The 20816-nt window shown below is 40.2% G+C and overlaps 1 protein-coding gene and 1 pseudogene across 1 annotated transcript; one reads left to right on the top strand and one right to left on the bottom strand.

Moving 5' to 3' along the window:
* Positions 1–18919: 18919 nt before the first annotated feature.
* LOC101624446 lies at positions 18920–19591 on the bottom strand (annotated as a pseudogene).
* A 3-nt stretch (positions 19592–19594) lies between these two features.
* Positions 19595–20515, top strand: LOC101632161 (syntaxin-18-like; the record flags this gene model as incomplete). Its single annotated transcript, XM_012729420.1, is given in 3 exon segments — positions 19595–20018; positions 20021–20186; positions 20188–20515. Coding segments are annotated over 3 exon segments (918 nt in total), but the record flags the coding sequence as incomplete, so codon positions are not given.
* Between the last annotated feature and the right edge of the window lie 301 nt (positions 20516–20816).

A 20816-nucleotide genomic window follows, 5' to 3' on the forward strand; every position in this document is an offset into this window, starting at 1 on the left:
AATAGCAAATTAAGATATATATTAAGATGTAAAGAGATGATGTTTTTAAAAAGATTTATTTATTTGTGCATACAGAACCGGGGTACAGGCCAGAGGTGCAGAGGCCATGAGAGGACCCACCAGGGACAGAGTGGGGAGCAGAACAGGCAGATCACTGAAATACATTGCTGAGGGGAGCAGCGGGCGAGTCAGGAGAATTCTGCTGTGCCATGGGTCACCTCCAGGGCAGTCAGGGATAGAACTCATGTGAAAGTGTCTTTAGCTTCTTAGTGCTGTGCTTTAACCCGCTGTGCCACTAGGGAGGACCAAGAGTTGATATTTTTATAGAATCAAAACACTAAACAGTAAAACTACTATGGAAAAGTTAAATTTACATTAGTCTGTGTTGTGAAAGTAAGTCAGTTTCCAGTCAAATTATCTAATTAGAGGTTTTTATGATTAAGAATATGCAGAGTATGTAACAGTAAAAAATATGAACATAAACATTTGGAAGATGGTGTTTAAGAACAAGTGCATATTGTTATTTTGGACTTGTTGATATTGTAATTTATATCACTTTTATCATATATTTACTAAGTATTCTGAAGGAAGTTTTTGGAATCGTTTAAAAAGTAGTTTAAAGAAGTTTTAAAACTTTCTTATATTAAAAAATTAATATAATAACCTATGCCTCTGAGAATTGTTTCAAGAATAAATGTAGCATGTTACACAGGACCTAGCACATAATAATTCCTCAATAAACAACTAGTTATCAGAAATACCTTTATCAGGGGCATGTTTGCCGCTTTCTGATATCCATTTTCTTGTCCCAAGTCATAAAAATTAACATGATATAAAAGTTAAATTTGCAGGACAGGGGAGAACTCATACAGAAACCATAGAAAGGAAACTAATAAGTCTCAAAGTCTCCCTAATCCTCATCAAAAACCAGACACAAGGACCAAGGAAAGGCAGAAATGGAGACATCAGCCAGCCTCAGGCTGCACTTGCTTGCCTCCCCATGTAAACCTTGGTGGCGCCTCATTCTGTTCTACTACCATTGCCTGAAGCTCCTCAGGGAGGACAAAAGTGTCCTGTGGTAGCTAGACCATCACTCAGCTACCGCAGTAATTATTCACCTACAGCAGATTCCAGAATTCTCTGCCCCTGGATTCAGGGGGTATTTTGTAAGACTTTTTGAGCCTGCAGGCAATTAGCAGGAGACCAGAAAAAATGAAGATGATCGTAATCAAATTGCAAAAGCTGAAACCATCTAGAAATGTAAGGGTAAACTTGATATAGTTTGAAAGAGAAATAGTTGTCACTTATCTCCATTTTTTTCCCAACAAATATGAATAAATGAGCAATAAAAAGTATTGGTTTTCACTTAGACATTCAGTCCCATCACAAACTTGTAGCCTTATATTAAGGTTCCTATCATTAGATTTCTGGGTTTCAAATTGGAACTTTTAAACAAAAAAAAAGGGCTAGTTAATCAACCAGTGCTGAAGTTAGATCTCTAGAAAAATAATATAATAATTTGCTCTTGATTTTGATAATTTAAACTTTACTCACTTTAATTTTCTCAGTGAAGAGAAGATAAACAATCAGAGAACAGGATTTCCTATAATTGAAAATACCCTATTTTTGAATTTCAATGTGTAATTTTTTTTTTTAGTTATTCCATAGGAATGCTCCTGTACTCCTAATTCCATCTAAGTGTTTATTTTTTTCCATAGCAAAATAAGGAGGTACAGAATAAGTTTAAAGATAGTCTAAATAATTTTACATGGAAAATGAGGTGCACATTAATGTGTACTCAACACCTAATACACACACCATTACAATCAATGGGTACTTCTCCTTAAAAAGGACCATTCTAACAAAGAATAAATAGTATGGGGCAGATTTTGCCCTTCGTGGCTACGATTAGAGTCCTAATGCTGTGTTGCCTTAAACCGTGCCAATTTCATTTCTACAGTGAAATACGCTTTAGAGGATGGGAAGAAAACTGATTATTTAATCAAAGGGAGGGAGAAAGCCAAAAGAATCCACTGTAGCTCATGAAGGAGAGGGGGTAGGAGCTAGGAAAACCTCAGAAAGCATTATAATAACAGTACTTCTTTATTTTAAGTAACAAATAAAATAGCAAAACATTTTTTCCCATCAAAAAACCTGACTTTGATCCCCAGTACAGCCATTGAGTGGAAAATTGAACCACGATATAATTGCTTTCCCTGTGACCGATAAAGTGGTGTAACAAATTTTGTGTTTGAATGATAAAATCAGCAATTGGCCCCTAGCATTTCCCTCTGCCATTCCTCCAAGGACACTCAAGTCCCATCAGGCTCCAGGGCAAGAGAAGTGGGGGGGGGGGGGTCAGAGTTGAGAGAACTAACTGTAAATCTACTCCAAGTTGTTGTTGGATTTCTCTTGCTTGCTTGCTTAAAGAAATAATAATAATAATAATAATAATAATAAATGCCCATGTTTGTCTTGTAACGTCTAATATAAATCACTTCTGAATGTGGTGGAAAAAGCTACCCCTCATTGAAAACTGATTATGGATGTAAAAAAATAAGATCTAAAAGCAATACCGAGAATTATTTTACTCAAGAGTAAAATCTTGTTAGAATAGGGAAATTGTCTAAACAGTTTCAATGACAAGTGCCGCAGCTGCTGGATGTGGAGGCAAAAGCCAGAAAGATGCTTACTACAGGAAGGAAAGCAGGGTGCATTTGTGAGCTCATCATGTCAGGATTTCACTGTGGAAAGGCAAGACATGTTTGGTGTAGAAAAGAGGCAGATCTTGTCCATCACCACAGCTGATTTTACCTGCCTGCCGGGGCAAGCAGTCCTAAAATGACTCCCATGAAGCTTTGTGTGCTGCTCTTCGTAGGCTATGCGCGGAAGAGGGTAAACTCCAAGTCACTAGAGGAGACCCTTAATTACACTATTAGTGTGTCTGGTGGAGAGGTTGAGAAGGAGGGAACAAGATACCGGTGAAGGAAGGGCTGCCTCACAATGAGAGCCTTTGAGCTTCACTTCAGCTGTCCTGAAATTCAGGTGTGTGGATGTTCATCCTACACTGAAATCGTTGGTTTACCAGTTAGGAGCCAGATTTGATCCCCTCCAGCTGTCCACTGATGTTCAGTTATGGGCAAGGTTAATATGTTTCTGGAATATTGCTTCTGTTTTGACCTAGAGATATGGGAACATGCAGAGACCTAATAACAAATATTTTCACAACTTCCTCAAACTTCACAGAAGCTCCCTATCCTACGTGGTGCTCTCACACACTAACCTGAAAACCTGGCGGTCGAACCTCGAGTGTGCTTGGCCCAGGATCTAGGTAAAGCTGATGGGGGCAGCATTAAGTGTAGTTCTTTAATTATTTTAATATTTTGTGTGTGTGTGTTTCCCAGTTTTCTACAATGAGAATGTATAGTATTTATTTTATATAAATTTGGACTTCTTAAGTTTTTTATTTTAAGCTTTAGTTAAGTCCAGAATTTTCAACATGCTTCACATGAATCTGCTGTGTTCATAACTTATACAGTTATCACATCTTGTTTCATCTGAGTTTTTATAGGTATTGCTAAAAAACAAAGGTTAAAATGTGACCACGATGTTATTTTCACATCCAAATTTTAACAATATCCCTTATTTTCATTACTATCTAATTATACTCACATAAACGAGCCCTCTATCATTAGGTTACTCTGAAAATTTATAATCATACATTGCATTAACAGTTTGCTTGCTTGCTTGCCACATGGTTGATTGATATTTTTCCTCAGTCTCTTCTTATACATAATTTTCTTTATTTTTTTTTATATTTTAATAAAGTCCAATTGTCTTCCCTTGGGGTCTCCTACCGCTTGGAATCTGCTGACTTCACCTGTTGTTGATCTTGACTTCTGTTTCCTGTGAGTTTGTAGTTAGATCGTTTAGATTTGACTGGAGAAAAGAGAAAAGACACACGTTTGTGGGTGTGTTTCCATCAGCAGTGATATAGTCTGGTTGCATAATTTTAGGGAATATTGTCAACTACTAATAATCATCAATTCAGACAGTATTGCTAAGAATAAAATTTTAGACATATTTTTTGTTTTTTTTTTTTTTAATAAAAATACAACTGGGAATCCTTATTAATCCACATCATAGAAGTCTAACTAAAAAAGAGCTGAACCAGGTAGGAATCAGAAGAAGTAAGTTCAAGATTCAATTTGGGCTTTGTTTCCCTCATCTTTAAAGTGGGGCAGTTCTTCTCTAAGGTGTCTTCAAGAACCTAACATTTTAAGACAATTGGCTGCACAGCAAGTGGTGTGGATGGCACACAGAGCACCATCTTCTGGTGAGCTCGTCGCTCAAATCTGAAATAAGATAGGCCATTGGGAAGCACGTGTTTAGGAGCTAACGCTGATGGTGAACAGCACCTCTGCATGCTCTTGCTGGCATGAGCAAATTGGATTTTGGAGTTGATTCTAGAGTCAGATGAAATCCAGGATTTAATATTCAATTCAATAATACTAAATTCGAATTTTGTAAAGGAGTTATTGATAAATATAAAATAGGTTTGTGTTTATAATTTAAACTATAACTTATAATAAAATGTTCATTGTAGAGCCTTAGAAGTAAAACATAATTAATAGTATCATTGCCACTAGATATTACAAAAATTCAGTGAGCTGTAATGCTTGTAAAGCAATTAAAACAGTTCCTGGCACTTAGAAGGCACTTCATAAATAGCCATTATTATGGTGGTCATAAAGGGAGTGTACCACAATAGGACTTAGAAACATTTTGCTATGCAGGTGGTCAGCTTTGAGTTTTTCTAACTGAAACTTTGGTGGTTGACTATGTAGCCTGATGCATTAGAGCATTAGTAATGTCTCTCCTTCATTGTGCCTTATTATTTGACTTAAATCTTGTAATTAGTGTCCCTCTCCCATGATACTCAGAAACAAGAGTAAATGGAAAGCAGTAGAATCCATAGGGAAATGTCTTGTCTCTACTTTCACCCTTGTTCCTACCAGCTTATTACATCAGGTTGAAACCCAACTGTAATCTTCCCTCTGCTCTCTGTAGTAAAATTCCTCCAAACTCCACCTCCCTAAACTATATCTGTGGCTTGACTCCTGGAATCTGTGACCATGGTTGTATTTAGAAAGGGTCTTTGTGAGCTTAACTAAATTAAGATGAGATCATATTGGCTTTAAGATGAACCCTAAATTCAATGACAAATATCTTTTTTTTTAAAGATTTATTTATTTTTGCATACCGAACTGCGTTATAGACCAGAGGTGCAGGGGCCATGAGAGGATTTACCAGAGACAGAGTGGGGAGCAGAATAGGCAGATCTCTGAAGTTAACAGCTGAGGGAAACAGAAGGAAGCATTGGGAAACTTTCCTGGCTAGTTTTGCAGTACAAAGGAAAATTTGGGACCTACAATTGTAGTTATGATGCAAGCAAAGCTGGTGGTGGTGGTGGGGGGAGTGGTGAACTGTATGCAAGTCAAAGAGTGCCAAGAGTTGCCAGTAGTCACCAGAAGCTGGAAGAGACTTGGAATAGACAGATTCTCCTTCAGAGCTTAACAAGTAAGCCACTCCCAATGATGCTTTAATTGCAGGTATCTGGCCTCTGAAGCTGTGTGAGAGTATTTTTCATTATTGTTTTAAGCCTCCCAGTTTGTGGTAATTTAATACAACAGGCAGAGGAGACTAAAATCCACCTCTTGATCTTACTCTCCACAGTCAAAGTAGTTGGCTTCCAACTATGGCTCTGACTTCGTTTCCTTCTTGTTCTGCCCCAGTTCTGTGACCTTCTTGCTGTTCTTTGGCCATCAGAGTCATTGCTCTCTCAATCATTTGAACTTCACCTCTGCAAGACATTTCTCCCAGATCTTCACCTGACAGAGTTCTCTCTTTTTGTTCAAATCCCCACTAAATGTTACCCACAGGGAGGGCTTTACTGTCATCTTACCTAGACAGTCAGTGTATTCCCTCACACATCATTCTCTATTCCTTGTATGGCCCTACTTTTCTTAATGGGGCATTTTTCACTAAATATCTCATTTCTTTTTTTCTTTTTTAGTTCATCTGGGCCCTCTTTAATTTGTGGATGCAGGAGATTTTCATTTTGTTCGGCCCCCAGTTTTCAATACGTAGAATCATATCTGGATCGTAGTAAACCTGGAATTAATACTTACTGAATAAATGATTTAATCTTAAATCTAGAAAAATAGGCATGAATTTACTGGCAGCATTTTGTTTTACAGGAAATGTTTTGGTGATCCTCACTTTAAAACTAACATAATCAAACATCTCAGATCTTCATTGTAATACTTCTCTCCTTAAAATTGCCTGATTCTCTGAAACCTGGTTGGAGCATTCAATTTTCAAAACCAAAAGTGGGGAATTTGACAAATTTGCACCCAATTTAAGAACAGTGTGGGGGAGTTTCTCTGAAATCTCCCCTTGATTTATTCTGTTGATGACTTCTTGAGTAGTTCCTGGATGACTTCAACGCACCTGCTTCAAGTGCTTCTCAGTGATTCCCTAAAGAAAGGAAAATTGACAAGGTTCAGACTTGGCTTTTGTCAACAAGGTGGAAGAAAGGAGTAATGACTGGGGATGGAGTTAATTTTTTCCTATAAGCTAAACAATCACCTATTATCATGTCAAATGAAGAACCAAACAAAATACATTGATGACTTAATAATCTGATTTAGGATTTTTAAAACTTAAGACCCATCCTAGATATTAATTGAAACTTACATGAAGGTTAGAGCCACTACTGAGGTTTTGGCCACCAAAAAAAAGACAATGGCAGTATTTAAAAATACAGTTCATGTAAAAGATGATGACAACTATTACCAGAAAGCACATTGCCTTTTAAGTAATGAAGGAGTTTAGCCAAGAAACTGGAGGCAAAGTCAAGATAAATGGCAGGGTAGCCAGTTGGGCATGGTGCCCAGTGGAGTGCCACAGGGGACAGGAGGGGCTAGGTTTAGTGCCATTTAACATTTTTATTTATGATCTGGTTGAGGGAACTAAGAACACAGTCATGAAATATGCAGATGCTACCAAATTTAGAGTCACTGAAAATGAGACAAATGAGCAGGCAAAGAGAAAATGAATTTCCACTTGGAAGATCTACAAGAGGAAACACTGGAAGGAATATGCTGAAAAGAAAATCCAAGAGGTTATTAAAAACAGAGGACTTAAATTTAATGTTTAAGTCTCAAATGATATGAAATTCAGGAACTCTATGCTCACCAATTGCACAGAACATGGGAATTTTTTATGTAAGATAGTTGTGAAAAATGGAAAACTTCCTGAATCTCTATCATCTTATTCTTCCCAAGGAGGAGGGTAGAGAGAGGTCTGCTGGCTTCTTTCACCCTCTGCATTCTAAATGTTAGGATCTCCGAAGATAAGAACTTGTTAGATCTTACTGATGTCAAGCTGGCAAAACTCCAGAGGATTTGACAAACACATTTGTCAAATTGTCCCACTGATCAACTCAAAGTTAACTATTGTTTTTATGAGGGTAAAAGGAGGTAGACTCCTTGATTACTACTAGTGCATGGAGATTTGCACTTTCAAGTTGGAATGAATATAAAAAGTCCATACTTAATACAGATATAAAAGAAGTATAGAATAGGAGAAAGGATAAAACAAAAGAGGTATAGAGTATGAATATATGAGCCCAACATCATGATTTTAGGATAATGAGTGAGATGATTTGAAATTTGTTCCACATCTGATAGCCAATGTGCCCTAATTTTAAATGGAAGTGGTTTCCCATCCTCTGCACTTTTGACATTTTAATGCATATGATTGTTTTGAAAAGGGGGTGCATGTGGCCTGAACAACTATAGGATGTTTAATAGCATTTTTGACTGTACACACTGAATGCCATTAGCAAACTTCCACTCCACTTGTGCCAACCAAAAATATCTCCAGACATTGCCCAATGACCCCCTCCATTTGCAAACCACTGAGCGAGATCAATGCAATTGCAGAACATTCTACAAACTGGGAATTATTTCTTTGGATTTCTAATAGAAAGGTATCTTTTCTCTTTATATGGATTCTACATGGCCCATTCTCTTGAGTTACCTTAGAAACTTCAGAAAGGCCATAAAGATATTCGGCCAAGTCACTGGATTTGTGATACTCTATTTCATTTGATCCTAGACTGTCATTGTAATCTGGGAAACATTCTCATTGCCACTTAAGACTTCAGGATCCACTCATACCCACTCATGACTTTAAGGCTTCCAACCTTCTTACCCTGGACTAGCCCATTTTAGAGAGTGACCAACAGAGATGACACATGTTCTCTGCCCTGGACCCATCCTTCCTGACGCAAAGCATTGTCCTATTCACCGAGATTTGTTTCCATTTACTTCCATGGAGGCTGACTTTAAAAAAAAGGTGGCCGGTCTGCAGCCTGGCCAGTTATGCAAACCCAGTTAGTTCCCTAGGCAGAGAATGCATTGCCAGTACTATATTCCCATGCTCTAAGTGGATGTCCCTCCCCTAGGTTGTTTGCAAACACAGTCAGGTAGAAGAATCACTGCAGGTCCTAACTTTATGGAGCAGCCTTGCAAAATACATTGGAGGGTTTTATATATTGATTAAGCACAGTAATATTAATACAATTTTTGCCTCTAGTCAACTTCTTTCTTCAGAACCCTCCCAGCTGGGACTGAGAAAGTTTCTCTGATTCCAGCTGAATACTAATGTGGTAAACTTTGTGGTGACCATTTGACCTGTGTCTTTTCTTCCTTTCTCTCATGTGCACCTCCCCCTCCATTCCTCTGTTCCTTGGAGAAAATAGCTTTCCAGGTTTCACTGTGGGGCTCACGTGTCTCCTCAGCTCACCGCTGACGCAGTGACTGATGGTTCGCAGTGCTGCCTCCCTTGACCTCGTCAACATCAGAAGCTGCTCTCAAATCTCAGTCATCTCTGACAGCCTTTGAGCAGAGAAATGAGACAGTCTCCCTGACACAAAGGCTTCTGGCCTGGGGTAAAAAATTCCTTTTGAAAAAAAAATTCGAACACTCTACAGACCACACTGCTTTCCATTCATCTTGTAGTCTGGCCCATCCATCCCCAACTCCATATTAGCTCTCAGACATTATAGCCTTTTCTATTTCTTGGAGGCTAGCCACAGTAGCTCAGATGTTTTCACACTGTGATGGCTTAGTCCTGGCATGGCCCTCAGAGAAAAGAAGAAAATGGGGCAGCTAATACAACAGCAGTTCATTCTGACTTTTGATTAGCAGAATAAGAATTGTTCCTGTTTCTTAGTCAATCTAAATAATATGGAGGGAAAAGAAGATAGAATCTCAGAATTAATATAAAGAGCAATCATTTTAATAGACAGTGTTTTTGAGTGGGATTATAGGACAAAAATAGAGACTGTGGATGTGACCATTCATCAAGGCAAAGGAAAACAGAAGACCTGAATAGCAGTCCTGATTATTCTTCCTTTTTTAAGTAAGCATTATGATATATTAAAGATCCGTTTTCTTGACATAAAAATGGGATAAAATGCCTATTTCCTTCATTTTAGCCTCAAGTCATTGTGTTTAAGAAAGCCAAGGCCTTGAGGTCATTAAAAATAGTAACCTGAACATGCTATCTTCCCCATTTTGAGTCAGACTGATTGATAGTCATGCTGTACAGTGGGGTTGGGTGGCCAGCCATCCTCTACATTAAAAAGTTGTGTTGAGTTTTGTCTGGGAAGCTGGGCCTAGACTTCTCAGTGCCACTTGCATCAGGGTGAGGTCATGTGACTGAGATCTGATTAATGAAAGGTTCGTGGCAGTGAGTAGTGACACATTAAGACTGGAACACAGCAACTTCTTAAGACGTCTGTCAGAGTTGTCAGGCTCAGCAATGCAAACATGGATGCCCCGTAAATTTGAATTTTCAGCTAGTCACATACTAATGCTAAAATGTACTCATTGTTTATATGAAAATAAAATATAACTGGGCATCTTGTACTTAATCTGGCAACCCTATCTCCATGCAAAGCCCTCTCTCTCCTCTACTGATGTGTGTGCTCTGGGAGAATTGGAAATCAGGCTGAATCTGAGTATCGACCTGCCTGGACTGTTGACCATCTATGTAGAGTGGAGCCAGCTTCTGCCACAAATTAGATTGTGCACAAACATGAAATGTACTCATATTGTGGCAAGACACTGAACTTTCAGCATTTTTGTCTTTCAGGATACTTAATAAGCATGCAGCCTAAAGCAAAGAAACAGTTTCTCTCACCTCAAATACCAGTGGGCCTTAGACCAGTGCTCAAACGGACTCAGAGGCTACATTAGCTAAGTTAGGTTTCTATAGAAAATGAAAAATTGAGTTTTAAACACAGGAAATATCTTGGACCCAGCCTATCACTATAGCAGAGCCGGAATGAGTCCCTCTTTTATTTTTATCTCTCACCTGACTCTATACTAGCAGAATGGCTTTTCACAAGTGTTCTCTATTCTCCACCAAATATTGAAATGCTCCAACCTCGTGATCCCCATTGATGCTACTATAAAATCCACATGGCTCTATATTACTCATGTGGCATGTCACTTATATGGGGAGGGGGAGAGAGATGTCCACAATGGTAATGGCACATGACATATCAAAAATGTGGGCAATATTTAGAGAAATTTTGCTGAGTCTGAATAAGCAAAAGCACTTTGGAGAGAGATGCTGGGTGGATGATACTGTATCTGTTAGGCTACAAGGGCAGTGCATAGGCCTTCACAGAGGTCTGAATAAAGGGGATATTGGGTGTTCCATGCAGAGGGAATGGTGAAAGCAAAGAGTATTAGGAGCAGACTTCACAGCATGAGACTTGAGCTGTTAATGTCCCTATGTCTTGTGGTTCAGATGGCAAATGCCCAAGTAACTGTGTCTAAATTTACACAACCTCCTCGGACTCATTGAAATAGACACTTCCCGGGAAGTCAGTATATTTTTGCAACTAGACTTACAACTTCTTGGCCATGATCTCTTTAAATAATCGTCAGATGGAGGTTAGAGACAGCATATAGATGATACATTGCAATAAGATTTTCTTATTCTTCTTTAGCTTTGAGAGAATGAATACAATATGTATTTTCTCTGAGGTTCAAGGAAACCAGCACCATTACTGTTACATGGATCTTTCCATTTCTTATTGGAATTCAAAAAACAAAACAAAACAAAACAAATGAAAACCCATGAATCTCAGTGGATTGGAAAGTGAGGGGAAGTGAAGGAGCTATTTTTTTTTCTTTTCCAGTTATAAAAATGCATTGCTCTTTGGGAAGACAGTTGTCCTTTGCTGCTGAACTGGAAAGTGGAGAAAATATTGACTTTCGTGTTTAGGGCTTACTTCTGACCTCACAGTCACTTGATATGGTTGTTTAATTAGTAGCATGGCATGATATAATACAGTAGATGGCAGGATATGTGTTCCAGGATAAATAAAAAAGATTTTTATTGAATTTTATAAAAAAGACCACTCTATCTGAAAGAATTTTAGATTTGGATTGAGACACTGGCATAAAAATGTGTGAATTATTTTGTTCATCTAGAGGTAATTGGATTGTTGAGCTGTCATGCACTTTATTATTGTTTAGAGTTTCTTAAAACATTATTACCGTTGAGATATTATGAGAGAATAACCTTAGTACTTCTTTTTGTTGACTTATATAAATAAACACATTCTGAAATAATGTAAAATTTAAATAGTTGTATGCTTATAAAATAGTAATTAGTAGCAATAATTCTTAATTGAACTCTTTTTCATTCACTTTTTCATCCAGTTAGTAAACAAACTTCCCTACATAAGTCTTATGGCATTAGACCCAAACTCTCTTTGCTTTCTGTCTCAATTACAATGGCTGTATGACAAACTACCCCAAAATGTGGTAGCCAAAAACATCTGGTTTAATCTGCTCATAGATTCAGAGGGTCAGGTATTCAGGTGAGGTACACACAGGATTGGAGCCTCTGCTGCACATGGAGGTGAGATGTTGATCCTAGTGGTGACTTAGTGACTGGACACTTTCAGATTCCTCTGAAATCTTGAATTCCCTGGACTGGGCAGGCCAGTGTCAACTGTAAGAACAGAACCACCAACCAGGAACAGCTTTTAATGCTCCACCCCATATGGGAGTCTCAGGGGGCTTTCCATTGGCTTGGTGTTATCCCATTAGGACAACCTCAGGGTTATAACTCATATTGGAAGCTTCATGACTTTTATTATCCCATCCTCAAGGTTATAACCTGACTTCTTCACAGTGTATTGATTGACACAATTATAAATCTTCCCAGAACCAAGAACGGGGTTCTCAATCCCATCTCATGCAACTGTGTTGAAAACTTCTATAGTTCCTTTAAGTGAGAACAACAACTGTACTTCCCTATTGTTTTCTTTTCTTTTTTTTTTTTTTGTCCTTCCATGTTGTTCTAAACTGATCTCCCTAAATTGCTAACACCATGGTGAATAGGGTATGGTATGTGATAGAACATTCAAATCACCATTGCCTGCACTGGTTTAATGCTGAGGTTTTAACAATGAAGGAGACTCGGGTTGCTTTGGGAAGAGGCTGCTTTGGGAACTTCACAAGCAGGCATGGGTGAACACACAGGGGTCCTCTCTACCTACAACCTGACCCTCTCTACAGCTCAAGGAACAAGAATTAGCTAATGCCATAGCTCCACTCACTTCATCCCCAAATGGTCCTGTGAGCTAAGCAGGCCTGAGCCTTTTTCTTATCTTTTTTTAACCATAGGGAGAATTGGATAGTGTTAAATAACTTACTTAAGGTAGCAGAGAGTTAGTGACAGATGGCAGAGTTAAAGGAGGTTCACAGACCTCTACTCTTTGGGCTGTGAGTGTCACATAGAGGAACTTGGAACTGTTTCTTTCAGGATGCACTTTCCTGAGGGGACCGAGGGGGAACTTAACTGCCACCACAGGGGCATGGCAGCAACAGTAGGCACAGATGCCCAAAGGCTTCATCTTGCACTTTGGCCTCTAATGAAGCTATTGTCACATTTCCATCATCTTTGCCCTGTAGGAAAACACTGCAATACTGGGGGACCTCATTAAAAGAGACATTGCTAGCAGGAGGCAAATTGCAGAGGTGAGAACAGGGAAATGCTTGCTCACCCACACCCCATCCTGGGGTTACTTCCCTCTAGCACTTGACTCTGACCACTCTCTCAGCCACTCCTCCCACCCAGGGTCCCCATTTTCACCTTTACTAAAAGTAAATCTCTCACTAGCTCCATCACTGGCTTCTGAAGCTGCTTGGCAATAAATTGAATTTCCATTTCAAAGTGAAGTTTGGCAAGTGGGGAGATGAACTTTACAGGCACAGCTTAACAGTGCTTCTTAAACTGTAGCAATTGTTCCCAACAATGCAGGAGAGAATGACCAGCTCCCCTGATTGCTTCCATTTTCTTCCTGATAGACAGATTTGCATTCTCTTCTAATCCAGTCCAACTGCCTGGGCCAGGCCCAGACCCTGAGGGCTTGGATTCAGCTGAGTTCTGTATGGTCTGTGCCTGGGAGAGTTGCTGGTATAAAACAAGCAGGGAGCCTGGGAGGCTTGACTCTAATCCCCAGCTGGGCCTTGGTATTTTTTTCTCATTAAGGGCAGCAGGGTTATCAGAGCTAGGAGAATGGTTACAGATAAGTTCCATAATTTGTTTCTCCCCACCCTTTCACAACCTATGAAATGTCTTTGTCACTTATTTTTTCTTCTGGGAGCAAACTGATTATTGTGACAATCATCCCCACCACCTCGAATTTAGCATCCCAGATGAAATGGTAAGGGGGGAAGGCATGCAGAATTGGACTTGACCTCTAACAATGAACGGACATGATATACAAACATATGTATATATATCCATAGATATATCCATTATATATGTATATATATCCTATGTATGTATGTATTTTAGCACCTTAATTGGCACATCCATCAAGTTGAGTTACCAGATAAAATTCAAGAATCCAGGCTATTCTTATGCATATAAACTTTGAAAATTATTAGTGAAAAATCTGTGTAATTAAAATACCCACTTTACAGATAGTAATATTGATAGAATTAAAAGGCACTCCAGAGAGTGACCTTTTTTTTTTTTCTAGTGGGGAGGGGCACAGAGAGAACTACTCCTTCATATACCCTACTAAATTAGAATAATACATTGTTTCTGAGAGTGAGTTCCTTTACTTTGATTACTTGTCACATTGGCTGGTAAAATATTCGTTGTGAACCAGTTACTGAGCTCTCTGCTGGGGATTCAAAGGTGATTAAAACACTGTCTTCATGCTTAGGGGCCACTGCTCTCAACTGTGGAAAATCTCCCTGCCCCGATGATATTTGGCAGTATGTAGAGACATTTTTGGTTACTACAACTAGGAGGTGGGTGCTACTGGTAACTGCTGAGTAGAGAAGAGAGAAACCTCTCAGTATCCTACAGGACACAGTAAAATCTCATAAGATGACCTAGTTCTAAATGTTAACATTGCCACAATTGAGAAGTCAGTCTTAGAAAGCTGAGGCTCTTATTAGGGGACAGACATCTAGACAATTGTAAGTATATTGTATTAAGTGCCAGAATGAAGATGGATACAAGGCACAATTTAGACAGATGTAAAACAGAGAGACAGGAACAAGGACTTATGTCTTCTCTCTCCCCAGCCACTACCACTCCCTTCTGCACAGTGGCAACTTCTGCACAGTGACTCTCTTTCTATAGGGGGAGAGAGTCATGTTTTTTAGTTATTTTTCTGTTGTAGATAACTGATAATTGTGTTTAACAAAGAAACTCCATACATGTCTGAGCAAAAAGTCTAGAAAACGAGAGGGATTTTGGGTCCTTTCCTAATATGTAGAGTTCTGGGTTACTTGGAAAACCAGGGACCATTTAGTGATTTCAATCTTTTTTCTTCAAAAAGAACTACAGTGAATGGAATCTGTAGGCGTTCAGATAGAGCGCTTTATTGGAAAAAGAATAAGTTTCAAAGTTCTGGACTCTTTAGCACTCATATATCTAGTGACCTTGAAAACTCATTTCTCCGGTGTAGGTCTCAGGGTCTCACATCCAAAATTAAGTCATTGTCCCAAAACACTGGGCAAATGAGTGCTTTCTGTTTTCCATTGCCTGATGTCCATTGGACCTCATATCTCCTCTTACTTTGTACTCAAGAGTTGGAAAAAAAAATGGGATGACTCTACCTCCACTATACTTTCTGCCAGTGAGATGTAGAGATGTTTATAAGAAACTGATTGTACATGAGCTTCTGATAGAAAATTCCATTTTTCTCAAAGACTGGGCTTTCATCTGTTAGTCATTTGAAGATACAGAGAGGGGTGGCAGGGTAAGAGCAGAATGTGTCTAAGAAGAAATATATCTTCAGGATAAGAGTATCTGCCTAGTCACCCACCACGTCATTATTACCCCCATGTAAGAATAACATGTTTTTCTCATTGAACTTCTTCCATTTAATTGTAAAGACTATTTTTAAATATTTAGGAACAAAGAAACATAGTAATACAGTCAAAATATATAGAATGATCAATAATAGAAAGTTTATTCAGAACATTAGGTTTCTTACTGAGTTATATATGCCCTCCTCCTTCCTGAAATTGTTAGCATGTGATATTTAGCAACATCCATCTGCCTCCCAACTAGACTGTTGCTCTTAAAAGTCAGGAACTCTTTCTTAGATGCCCTTCATAAGTCACATGGGTCTCACGGGGCTCACAGCACTGCTAGCTACAGAGAAGGTATCATTCACCAATTAGTTGAGTGACTGCTAGTCCATTTACATCTCTGTCTTGTAATATTTCTCTACAAAAAGACTCTCACAGTTCTTTTTAGGGATTATTTATTTTTGAACACTAATTGATATCATAAAATGTTGGACTAGTATCATTGGATTGATATCAATGAAATGTGTTGAAGTAGCACTAAGCTTATGTGAACTAGAGCAGTGTTCCTTAGCATTGGCACTATTGATGTTTTGGTATAACTTGGGATATCTGTAACAAATCTTTATTGTGCTTATCTGTATACTATACTATGATAAAGAATATCCCTGCTATGCCCATTTTTCCAATAACACCCCTTCCGATTTTGACAAAAAATATCCCCAAATATTGCCAAATATCCCTCTCTGGGGTTGGGCCTAAGAAGAATGCAGTTTCTTGATTTGAGAAACACTGACTTAGAAGAGAACACAAGGTGACCCATAAAACATTTATCATTTGGGGGGCACCTTCTGATTACTGAAAAATCCACTATGCATTGTCTTTTCTTGTGTTTCTTATGTGATTTACATTCTAGGGTCTGTTTCTTATCTTACTGGGAAAATGTGGACCAGCTCTGCTCTTGCAGTAACACTGTTCAGCAAAATGTAGATGCAAAACTGCTTCACAGAGGGTAGATTATGGCAAATAGTTTGAAGAAATGATTGGGAAATTATTATTGAGAAAGCAATTAAACTGAGGTTTAGAAGATAGATAGGCATACTGGTCAGAATAAGTTAGTTTCTGTAATCCATGATTTTGGTTGATGTGACACAATGAAGTGTTAATTCTTAAGTTGTCATTCATTATATGCCAACAGAGAAATCTTGCTAGTCCATTCATGGGGAAGCCAGCCCTTTCCAACAGCTGACCCCACATCTTCCATGATCCTTGCATTATTCTAATGAATTTCACTGGAGTGTAGAAAAGAGTATAGAGAGATATGGAACTGGGGATGATGTTTCCTCTCTTTTGCCCATCACCCCCTTTATGTCACTTATCAGTTCTGACTATAGACCTATCATGTGTCTTACTTCTGCTCATACTGCTTTGGCGAGATTGAATTATGTACCACTTACCCCCCGATGATGGTATGAAAATGCACTCTAGCATTATGTTGAGAAAGTCAAGGAAAGCATGGATATTGTTGAGCACTAAATATGTCTCTTGCAGCAATTGCTGGAGAGAGCATTTTAGGAGAGTAGAATAATGAGTGCAAACAAGTTGGTAGGAACATTCAAGGGAAAAATGAGGAAGAGTTAACTATAAAATAGAGTGTAAGTAAAAGACAGTTATAGGACAAGTGGCTGAAGTGTCAATATTTCTTGCATACATTTCAGTGATATTTACAGTGATGATGGACAATTGTTGGACTCATTTTTTTTTGAAGTCTTCTCAAAATGAATTATTAAATATCCTGACAATAAAGTAACATGCATAGAGTAGAAACTTTAGACAACATGGAAATTATAATGATCAAATTTATAAGCCCCTGTATTTTACTATCCAGAGAAAAAATATCTATCAATTTGTTAGTGAGAAAGAACAAGCAAAGACTGTGAATTCAAACTGTTTGTGTTATTTCATCACCATTTATCAGTTTGATAACTCTGGGCAGGTGACTTTGAATTTATGAATCTGTTTCATCATCTGATAATTATTGTGAAGATGAGATGAAAAAACAAATATTAAGGAATTATTGTGCACATTTTTCTCTTATTGCAAATACTTTTTTGACTATGTAAGATTCCCATACTTATGGTTGTCATAATTTAACTCACATCTCATTAGAGATTTAGTTTGTTTCTTTTCTGGTGGATCTGTGTGTGTGTGTGTGTGTGTGCATACATATTTATTTGAATGTTGCTTGAATAAATACATTTTTTAAATTTTTAAAAAGGATTTATTTATTTATTCATACAGAGTTAGGGGACAGGCCAGAGATGTGGAAGGTGAGAGGATTCACCAGGGACAGAGTGGGGAGCAGAACAGGCAGATTGACAAAGTAAACTGCTGAGGGGAGCAGCGGGCAGGTCAGGAGAGGTCTGCCACCCATGTGGTCACCTCAGGGGCAGGCGGGAATCGAACTCATGCGGAAGTGGCTTAAGCTTCTCAGTGCAATGCTTTAACCCGCTGCGCCACCAGGGAGGGCCGAATAAATACATTTTTACAAAAGTTCTGTATCTTTGATTATTTCTGTAATATAAAGTATAAGAGCAGTGGATCAACATATGAATTTAAGCCCTTTAAATTGCCCTCCAGAATTATTGTACCTTACTATTTTCATTAGCGTGGCATATGAATTAGTTTCCTCTACTTGCAGCAATATTTCAATTTTTTTTTTAATTTTATAATAGTTTATTTTTACATATTTTTGTGAATTTTTTCATCTCAGTTGCAATCCCCTTGGGCTTCCCATCACCAAATCACCCATGTGCCATCACCATAGTCCAGTACATTTCCCTACCCCCACTGTTTCTGATCCTATTCCCCGCTCCCCCCCCACAAAATGTCTCTGGTATATAGCTGTTCATCATTATCATTATTTACTCGCCTGTTCCGTTATATTCCTGCTATGAGATAAAACATCCAGTATTTTTCTTTTTCTTTCTAGCTTATTTCACCGAACATGATCTTTTCCAGCTCCATCCATGTTGCTGCAAAAGACTTGTGTTTCTTGTTTTTGGTTGCTGAGTAATATTCCATTGTGTATATGTACCACATCTTTTTAATCCAGTCATCCAGTTTTGGGCATTTGGGCTGTTTCCATGTCTTTCCAATTGTGAATAAAGCAGCAACAAACATGGGAGTGCAGGTATCTTTTTTGAATCAGTGTTTTTGTGTCTTTTGGTTAGATACCTAGGAGTGGGATTGCTGGTCGTAGGGAACCTCCATGTTTAGCAGTTTGAGGAACCTTCGAACAGTTTTCCATAGTGGTTGTACTAGTTTGCATTCCCACCAGCAGTGCAGGAGAGTTCCTTTTTCTCCACATCCTCGCCAACATTTGTTGTTGCTAGTTGTTTGAAGATGTGCCATTCTCACTGGGGTGAGGTGGTATCTCATTGTGGTTTTAATTTGCATTTCCCTTATTATAAGTGATGATAAACTTTTTTTTTTTTTTTTTTTTTTTTTTTGCTGCAAAAAGCTTTATTGTTTGCATTTGGTCCACAACTTGGAGAGAGCTCCCGGGAGAGGCTTAGGCAGGAGCCCTCGACACTTGGGTGCCATTTGGGTTCAAAGGCCGCTGGGCTGTGGAGGAATCTAGTCGTGTTTGAGAGTGAACCTTTTGAAGAGATACTGGCCCAGCCCAGCCTGGGGGCTGGCCAGCCTGCACAGGTTGGTCATGTGGTCGCCCATCTTCTTGAGGAGTTTCACCTCTTCGTCAAGGAAATGGCTCTCCAGGAAGTCACAGAGATGAGGGTCCGCGCAAGTAGAGCCCAGGGCATGCAAATCCAGGAGGGCCTGGCTCAGGTTCTTCTCCAGGATCACAGCGGCTTCCTGGCCTCCAGGGTTTTCCCTTACTAGTCCTGGGAAGGTTTCTGGATGCCCTGGAGTAGGGCAAGGCCGCCACACTGGTTTTGCATCTTCAAGAGATGCTCGGCGCCCTCACGCTTCTCGTCGGCCAACTCGCGGAAGAAGTGGCCCACGCCAGCCAAAGCCACATCGTTGGGGTCGAAATAGAAGCCCAGAGAAAGGTAGGTATAGGAAGCCCGCAGATGCAAGTTGACCAGGCGATTGACGGCGGCCTCCACTTCGGTGGAATAATTCTGATGAATCTGGGCGGTGGCACGGATGGCAGTCATGACGAGCTGTTTCGCCGGAGCTCCCGACCCAAGAGCGACTTCTCCAGCCGATCGCGAGAAGTGGTTACGCACATCAGCAAGCTGAGAGACTTCCTTCTGGAGCACAGGAAAGACTATGTCAACGAGTATAGCCGCGTCATGTCTGAATATGGGAGGATGACGGACACGGAATGAGACCAGATAGACCAGGACGCCCAGACGTTCATGCAGACCTGCTCGGAAGCCATCCAGCAGCTCAGGACTCAAGCCCACAGGGAGACGTCCTCGCAGCAGGTGAGGCAGCACAGGAGCGCCATCCTGGACTTCGTCAAGTACTACCTGAAAAGGGTATGCAGACTGTACTTCGAGCAGAGGGCCGTGTGGGTCAAGCGCGTGATGGACAGGAAGAGGCTGTCCAAGTTGAGCTAGATCCAAACACCAGGACAAGGGAGCCCGGCTCCTCGGAGAGAGTTCCCAAGAGCCCTTCACAGGATCCTGAGGGAAAATCTGTCACTGACCACCATCCAGTAGAGCAGATCCCCGCCGACACGCAGGCCGAACTGGGGACGTGGGGAGATGGCAGAGGCGATGACGGTTATCCTTGAAGAAATACAGATGTATGAACAGGAAAAGCAGCGCCTGATCAGCGAGATGAACAACCTGTGTGACGATGTGAAGCTGATTGAGGGGAAAGTGGTTGAAATATCCTGACTCCAGGAGATATTCACAGAGAAGGTCTTCCATCAGGAGGCCGAGATTGACAGCATCCACCAGCTGGTCGTTGGGGCGACTGAGAACATCAAGGAGGACAACGAGGACATCAGAGAGGCCATCAAGAACAATGCCGGCTTCCGAGTGTGGATCCTTTTCCTGGTGATGTGCTCCTTCTCCCTGCTCTTCCTCGACTGGTATGACAGCTAGCCGGTGCCCGGGAGCGAAGCAGAGGGCAACGGCCCGCTCCCTCAAGGGATACCAGGCCCGCAGCTGTCAGCCTGGTCAGTGGCTGGGGAAGGCGAGGCACGTGGTGCCCAGGCAGGCCCGGACGGGGCCTGAGTGCTCATGTATTTCACGTCTGTGGCTCCCGTCCACTAGGGCTGGGGGCCAGGCCTGGCTGCTGCCCCCAACACCCTCCTGCCCCTGGGTCCGTGCCCCAGGGCCCTGAAGCAGACCTGGACGCCCTGGGATGGAGCCGGGACCCCTGCAGGGAGCACCCTCTGGTGCT

This window comes from Condylura cristata, unplaced genomic scaffold (genome assembly GCF_000260355.1).
Source record: "Condylura cristata isolate star-nosed mole 26May11 unplaced genomic scaffold, ConCri1.0 scaffold00001, whole genome shotgun sequence".
NCBI classification, from domain to species: domain Eukaryota; kingdom Metazoa; phylum Chordata; class Mammalia; order Eulipotyphla; family Talpidae; genus Condylura; species Condylura cristata.